At 55.3% G+C, this 7,355-nt stretch overlaps 1 protein-coding gene across 1 annotated transcript; it reads right to left on the bottom strand.

Annotated features, from left to right (window-relative positions):
• Positions 1 to 382: 382 nt before the first annotated feature.
• On the bottom strand, positions 383 to 3,977 carry EVX2 (even-skipped homeobox 2). Its single transcript, XM_036879368.2, has 3 exons — positions 3,551 to 3,977; positions 2,392 to 2,657; positions 383 to 1,093 (listed from the first exon to the last, which is right to left on the bottom strand). The coding sequence occupies exons 1-3, from the start codon at positions 3,975 to 3,977 to the stop codon at positions 383 to 385; spliced, it is 1,404 nt and encodes a 467-aa protein (XP_036735263.2).
• Between the last annotated feature and the right edge of the window lie 3,378 nt (positions 3,978 to 7,355).

Below are 7,355 nucleotides of genomic sequence, written 5' to 3'. Positions count from 1 at the left end.
TGGTTCAGCTGAGTGAATCGGGCCTGTGGGCTTACAGCCAAGGCCCGAGACCCCAGGTGACTGGGCGAGGGGATTTCTTCGGGAAACCAAGAGCTCAGCACAGAGGCGGGAAGCAGGGCCCAGGAGGCGGGAAACACACATAGAGGAGCAGAGGTTGTGGGTAACAAATACAAAAATATAAATAATTTGGAGAGCTCAAGCTGGGCTTTCGCGCCGGCCTTTCCCCCCAATTCGGAGTAGGTTCCCTTCGGCCTTCCACGCCGGAGCGCCCCCTGGCGGCAACTTTAGCAACGGGCAGCGCTCGGAGGGCGCGGGGAGCTCACAGGGGACTCCCGGGCACACTCGGAGCGGCGGGCACGGCACCCTGGTGGTGGCGACGTAGTTATCTGGTGAGCGTCGCCTCGTCCCTCTGGTCCGGCGGGCTAACGGCAGTCTTGCTAAGCACAGCGGCTGAGTAGGGCAGGAAACCGCTCTCGGAACGCGGCGCCGCGGCGCTGCAGCCGAAGTCCGAGCCCCCGGAGGCCCCTGCGGCACCTCCACCGCCCCCGCCGCCCCCCCGGGAACCCAGGGCCGCTGCGGCTGCCGCCGCGGCCGCCGCCGCGGACTGACTACTATGACAACTGAGGCAAGAACAGGGCGCGGAGCCGCCGCTTGGGGGCGCCCCGGCCGCCGCGGCCGAGGAGGCCGCTGCCGCTGCCGCTGCCGCAGCCGCGGCGGCAGAGGCCGCGCTGTTGAGCCCAGCAGCGGCCGCGGGCGTCTGGTAGAGGCCCGGGTGGCGGAAGCTGCACAGCAGCTCCGGCCGCGAGTAGGGATGTGAGAGAGCGCGGAAGGTGTCCAGCGGTCGGATGGTTGTGGCGAAGGGCGAAGACGCCGCAGCCGCCGCGCCGGAGGCCGCAGCCGCCGCGGCCGCAGCCGTGACGCCCACGTGCGGGTAGTAGTGCAGCGGCACGTGCGAGTGAAAGGGATAGGGCAGGCTTCCGGTGGCGGCCGCGTGCGTCATCATGTAGGTGTAGAAGCTGGGGTCGGCCGGGTGCGGCCACGACATGGCCAGGCGCTGCCGCTTGTCCTTCATTCGCCGGTTCTGGAACCACACCTGCAGGAAAAGCCGCGCCGCGGCCAGAGTTAGGGAGCGCGCCCAGGCCCCAGCCTCCGCCCCATGCCTCTCCTCCCCTCCCGTACCTCTGAATGGCCTGGTCTACCCCCTCCGACCGAGCCGGGCCCCACGCCCCCCTCTGCTTTCCCAGCTGGGACAGTGTGGGCGGCAGTTGTGGACCACGGTGAGCACACCCTCTTCAGCAAAATGAATCTCGCCTGTGTCCGACTGCTGAGACTCGGCAGGCTTCTGCTCTTTTTGCTGCGTTTTCTCGTCCCAACCCACCCTTTCCTCTCCTTCCCACCACCCACCGTTACCCAGCCTCGCTGAGCACCCGATTCTCATCTCAGGATTTACGTGGGGATTCTAGGCCGCCTTTGAAGAGAGGCTACCATTCCAGCTTTTCTGAAAGGCCGCCGCGCGATATCCTGAACCTCTGAGCTGCGAGGACCTGCCTCGAGGGGCAGGGGTTCGCTTGTTATATTGGAGGGATGATTTTGTTACAATCGTTTGCCTCAGATGAGTGACAGAAGCAACATCCTCTTAAACTGGGAAGGGGACTTTTCTACCCCTCCCAACACAGTATCTAATGAAGACATCATTCGTCACAACTCTAAATTAAAGAAAACCCGATCAAACCAAAGGGGGACTTCCACACCCCTCCTCTATCCCGTGGAGTTTCCTTTTCTCTTTTTCTAGAGTGTCGGATCCTCCGCGAAGTGTTCGCCAAGTCGCCCACCTCCCGGCTATCTCTCCCAGACGTATAATAAAATTAATCGCCTACAGATACATAAGTACTTACAATTTCGTTGCATTTCCCTCCCCTCCCCAAGAGACCGCCTTTTTCCTGCTGCCCTGGAGAAAAATGTTGAGGAAACTACTTTCTTAACCCAATCGATTGTTAAAATACAGTATCCTTCACTCCGGAGGTAACGATTCACGTGAAAAATAAATCTCCAATCAAGAGCAAATGAAAAGTTTCACCTCTGGTGCTTGCCACAGGAACAAAGACCAACCGGCTTTGCAGCCGAGGGGAAAGTGGGGCCATGAACTTGGACTAGGGGCGCCTAGGCAGGCGCTGGGCCGAATCGACCAGAAGTGAGCGTTTGCGGCATCGGCTCTGCAATTTCGCGGCCTTCCCAGCTCAGCCAGGCTGGCCAACCCTCCCGCAGCTGAGAAATAAATATGCCAATTCCTTTGCTGACTTTTAGCTAAATCTAGCCATCCAAAAAGGAAAAAACAAAATCAACCCATACACCCCCGGGGAAGCTAGACCAGGCGCATGCTGGCACCGCTACCTTGATGGTGGTTTCAGGCAGGTTGAGCGCAGCTGCCAGCTCGCACCGGCGAGGCCGCGACACATAGTTCTCCCGGTAGAACTCCTTCTCCAAGCGCGCGATCTGTTCGCGTGTGAACGCCGTGCGGTAGCGCCGCACCTGATCTGCGCCAGAGCCGGAGCCGCCCAGCGCCGCGCCCCCGCCGCCGCCGCCTCCATGCAGGCTGCCAAGGCCGGAGCCCGACGCAGACGTCGCGGTGCCCGCGGCTGAGCCGCTCTCCGCATACCCTGGGAAACAGCCACCAAACGCATGAGTAGTACCGAGATTCCGGCGGTGGGGCTGCAAGCGGTTGGGGGAATCCGGAAGAGGAAGGCGAGGCGCAGCCTGAATTGATGGGGTCTGTCATGCTTACAGATAGCTGCTGTTAATGGAATCGATAAAGTTTGGGGAGTCCTTCATAACCAAATAATAAGAACTCAATTAAGGAGGGTTGTTTTTTTTTTAATAATTGGAACTGTTCAACTCAGAAGGAAAATGGACCAAGGGAAAAAATGCCTACCTCTAGATGCAGTTTGGGAAGTTCCGGGTTTGCCAGGGTCTGGAGACCGCAGAGCAGCTTTCTGTATGGCCTTTAACCTTTTTTTGACAGTCTTTCGGGTTTAGTTAAAAATATTTTAAGAATGGAAAGACAGCACCAGCTCAAACGGGAACCATTAGAGAGTGGACTCTACTTCTCAGCTCTTTTTCTTTCACTGACCCAAGTTGAGTCTCCCAGAAGTGCCCAGTGAGGCTTCCTGCGACTTATTTAGAATGCCCCCTCCACTCGGCCTTGTGGGCTTAGAGGCCGCGGACTTGAGAGCAGATGTCCACAGCACCCTTCCCCTAGTGCAACCGGATCGGCTTTTAGACCCGCGCGCAAAAACATTTTATCGGACTCAGGGGTGCCAGGGCAGGCAGTCGGGCGGGCCTGGCGCTGCGGGCCTGTAGCTCGCTGGGAGAGTCAAGGAGCAGGGCCGGGAGAGCACGGTCGTCCGCATTCGCCCCGACTCCGCCGGGGCCAGCTCAGTGGAGCTTGCTGACGGAGGGCTCCAGAGGGGCAAAGGCACCAAGAAGGGTTGGCAGGGGCCAAGGAGGAACAGGGAGTATGGGACTGGGGAGCGCGGCGCCGACAGCGCGTTACCTTTGCCGTTGGTTTCCTTGAGCGGCGCGGCGCCAAGGCCGCCGGGGGAGCGCAGCGCCGAGCAGCCCACCTCCACGTCGCTGCTCATGTCTGCTTCTGCGGCCGCCTCTGAATAACGGCCCGGCTTTTTGCGGCCCTCGGCGGCGGAGGCGACTTCGGATGAGACGGTGCTTTCGCTGCCCGTGTGCTGCAGGTTGAACAAAGTGTCTATTTCGAATTTGCCCTTGGCGGGGATGTCTCCCAGAGCGCCGTGCAAGGGGGCTGACGGCAGGCGCGGGCTGAGGTGAGCTGGGTGCTGTGAATTTTCCAGGGCCTCGAGCACAGCATTGCCAGCGGAGTCGGACAAATTGGAGAACCTCTTGCTGGCCGTGGGGCTGTGCAGCCCTCTCTCCATAAGAATCATCTCTTTTCTTATTCTTTCCATCATCTCAGCTTTCTAAAAAATGTCACAGTGGCCTGGCTGTCCCGTCCTAATGATGGGCTGCGCCTAGGGCTAATTCACATTCAGCCCCAGCGAGCGCCTCTAAATATTATTATCTCTTTTGGAGGGAGGCGGAAAAATTGTGGGATGCCAGAGCGAGGGAATGACTGGTCAAAATGACCCATACATCCTTCCGAGCCCGAAATGTCATTCATCAAAAAGTAGCTCTCGCTCGTCATTAAGGTACGAATGACGCTGTTCGAATAATCATTTATTGTAACAGGTTTATAAGCAAATAAATACACGCTCCTGTCAGTGGGTAATGAAGGCGGCTTCGGAGCAGACAAATAGATCCAGGTAGGAGGCGAGAAGAGACTAGAAGTGAGGAGGACGGCTCCGGTCCTTTGCAGGCTCAGAGCCGGTTCTGCTCGCCCGGGAGGTTGGCCTCGGGGGTGAAATTGACAGTCTGATTAATAGAGCGCGCCGCGGCACATTTCCCCCTTCATTTAGGGGCATCATTACGCTCTCAGTTTGCTGGGTTGCCCCTTAGGTCCTAATCATGCAGCGCCTTACTCATTTTTTCTCGGACACAGATACGTGTTAAATAATAGATAATGCTTTGATTTTCCGGAGTAGATCTTCGGGAAGGTCTTTTTTCTTTTTTTTTTTTTTAAACCATTTACAAGCGGGAAGCGAAAGGGGGGAAGGAGGGGAAGTATGTAGGAAGAGTTGCGTAAGGAGAGGACCTTACGCTCCTGTCTGGATTACTTATCTTTCGAATTTCAGAACCAAATATGTATTTTATTTAACAAATAGGACAACTGAGTTCTCTCTCTCCCCACTTCACCTCAGCCTGGCGGCTCTCCTCCCCCTCCAGAAGAGAGACGTGGGGGGAGAGAGAGAGACAGAGACAGAGGCAGAAAGAGATCTTAGAGTTTTGAGAGCACTTTAGGGCTACGTGGCTGGGGTGGTGCGTTGGGCCCGCGCCTCCAAACGGAAATCATTAGGTCCTCTCTGGTCTTTTTTAACACTGTTTGCAGAGTGAGTTCTGAACTTGAAGTCCCGGATTTTTACGTTTATAATCCTGCTGATGGATAGGTTTCTTGCCTACGCATTTTCCCTGGGGAAATGAAGTCGGCTGGACAATTTCATAGCGGAATTCGACAGCTAACTTAAAACCCGGTCTCGATTTATGGCGCCACATGGGCCGCCCCAAGTCCACTTTTTACGTTACCAGCTTTCCCCCTCCCTCCTCAAATCGAATTATTTGTAGCAAAGTTGCCGGATTTTGAGGTCAAAGGGGGTAAATAAGAGACTTAGCCTCCTTCTCCTGCCATACTGCTACCCTCCCTTCCCCACTCGGCTCTTCTTCCTGCCCTCACCCGCCACAGCCCCTTACCTTGTGGCCTCCAGTATTCCCCGCGCTGAGTCGGGGTGCGGAGAGTCGCGGACCAGTCTTGCTGCTGCTCCTCGTGGCCTGATCTTGGAGGCTGAACCTCTTGGCGATAACTTTGATGGTCATAATGACGCCGGTGGCAACCATTTTAACGAAGATCAATCTTCACTCAAGGCCGTTGCACGTCTCCTCCCGCGCTTGCGCCCCACCCCGCCCGGCCCCCCAGTGCACTGTGCGGGTCTGCCCGCCAGCAGCTCAGAGCGAGAGATCCGCGGCCACAAGTGGTGAGAAGTGAGGCTAGAGACTGGACACGGAATCCAGCCTGAGAGCTCCCAAAGCAGCCGAAAGACCCTGGCAATCTTGGCGCTGGGCTCAGGTCCTGCATTTTCAACTCGGCTCCAACCCAGACCCCAACCCAAAGCCCCCCTTCTCCTCCCCGTCGCCACACCCAGCACATCGGGGTGTGTTAGGGGCAAACCCGGAATCTATTTGCCCATCTCTCTGTTGGCGCTTTCCTTTTAACCTTGGACCCGTTGGGGGCGCGTCAGGAATGTAAGAGGAGGCGAGGTGTGAAGTATATTTATATACATTTATGCACGTAGTGAATGCCAAAAGTTTCTCTCCTGTTCCCCTCGGCGCCAACTTATTTCAACAATGCTAGCTTTGCTTAGAAAATCAATTCCACCTCTTTAAGGTAATAAACTGAATTCTCCCCCAAGGTGAGAAATGGAAAGAAAGCTGGATAGGCAGCGGTGGCTAGGGGGTTTGAGGAGGGGACGCGGAGTGGGCGTCCGGAGCCCGAGGAGTTCTTGACCCAGCGTTTACCTCTGCTCCTTTCCCAGAGGCCACCCGACTCCAGCCCCTAGGATCCCGGCCATTAACGCGGTCAGAGCTCAGTGGTGCTGATGCCCCCACCTCTCCCTCCCTGCTTCGTAGTATGGGCTCCCAGCTCCACCACCCACTGCAGGCCGCGTCCAGCAGAGGGAAGCCGCTGTCCCAGGGACCAGGAAAGGGCACCCCCACTAGTTCCACTTGCTTAGGGTATTGAGTGGGTCACCATGGTCTTGGTTCGGGCCCGTGGGGTGCCAAGCACAGGCTGGGGGTGGGATCGGGCGGAGGCGCAACCTGAGCGGAAGTCGCTGATGCCTTTATTGCTGTCGTTTGGCGCCCCCGTCTGTTTTCCTCGCGGTTTCGGCGGCTGTGAGAGGCTTTCCAGCTTAAAAGCACCGGCTGGGGCCTAGGTGCAGACAGCGACCGGTTCCTCCACCCATCTCTCGGGTCTCCCACTTCATTTCTACCTTTGGGACCTAAGTCCCAAAGCCTGCGCCAAACCTGACCTCAGTCTGTTGTAAAGGGGAAAGAACATTTCTTGGAGGCACCTTCATTCATTAGTATTTTTAAAAACTATTTGCACCTTTTAAATAACCCTAATATTATAACACATTTATTATGGAAAGTACATTGGAGACCACCTCCGGGAAACTTCGCACAGTAAAAGACACCTATAATTTTTCCACCAAGCTGCATTTAGCAGATAACTTTTCATGGGAAACAGTGAACATTCCATTACTACATTTAATGTCTCTTAAATTTTAGATTCCACACCTACTAATAGTAGTAATATTGACCAACTTGTGTGTGTGTGTACTTTCATTCTGAAATTACAAGTTCTTTTTACATAAATTACCTTGTCTAAAGCTTGCAGCAACTCCAGAGATCAATACTATTATTGCCTCTTTTTTAGAAATGAGAAACCTTCCATATGTAGAGTTTGGAAGACTTCCTGGTGATTTAAATTGGTTATCTCTGTAACAATATGAGTTACAAGGTGTTTAAAAGCTTCAGATGCATTTTTGGTTAATTTCTTATTTTGCATATGTCTTTTTAAACACAGGCCCAGCACAAAGCTTTGAGCTTACACAGAGAATAGTAAGAAGATTAACACAGCTGTGGTGTTCATTAATCAAATGCCCAAACCTTGCAACTTT

Source organism: Manis pentadactyla, chromosome 6, assembly GCF_030020395.1.
Source record: "Manis pentadactyla isolate mManPen7 chromosome 6, mManPen7.hap1, whole genome shotgun sequence".
In the NCBI taxonomy this organism is placed as follows: domain Eukaryota; kingdom Metazoa; phylum Chordata; class Mammalia; order Pholidota; family Manidae; genus Manis; species Manis pentadactyla.
This window is presented reverse-complemented; position numbering and strand designations above follow the sequence as displayed.

Bases quoted from the DNA above. Each gene is read 5' to 3' on its own strand.
- EVX2 (XM_036879368.2), bottom strand. From the start codon at position 3,977: ATGATGGAAAGAATAAGAAAAGAGATGATTCTTATGGAGAGAGGGCTG. The intron at 2,658-3,550 runs GTAACGCGCTGT...GCTGTTTCCCAG, and splicing joins CAAGGAAACCAACGGCAAAG to GGTATGCGGAGAGCGGCTCA. The intron at 1,094-2,391 runs GTAGCGGTGCCA...CTTTTCCTGCAG, and splicing joins TGCCTGAAACCACCATCAAG to GTGTGGTTCCAGAACCGGCG.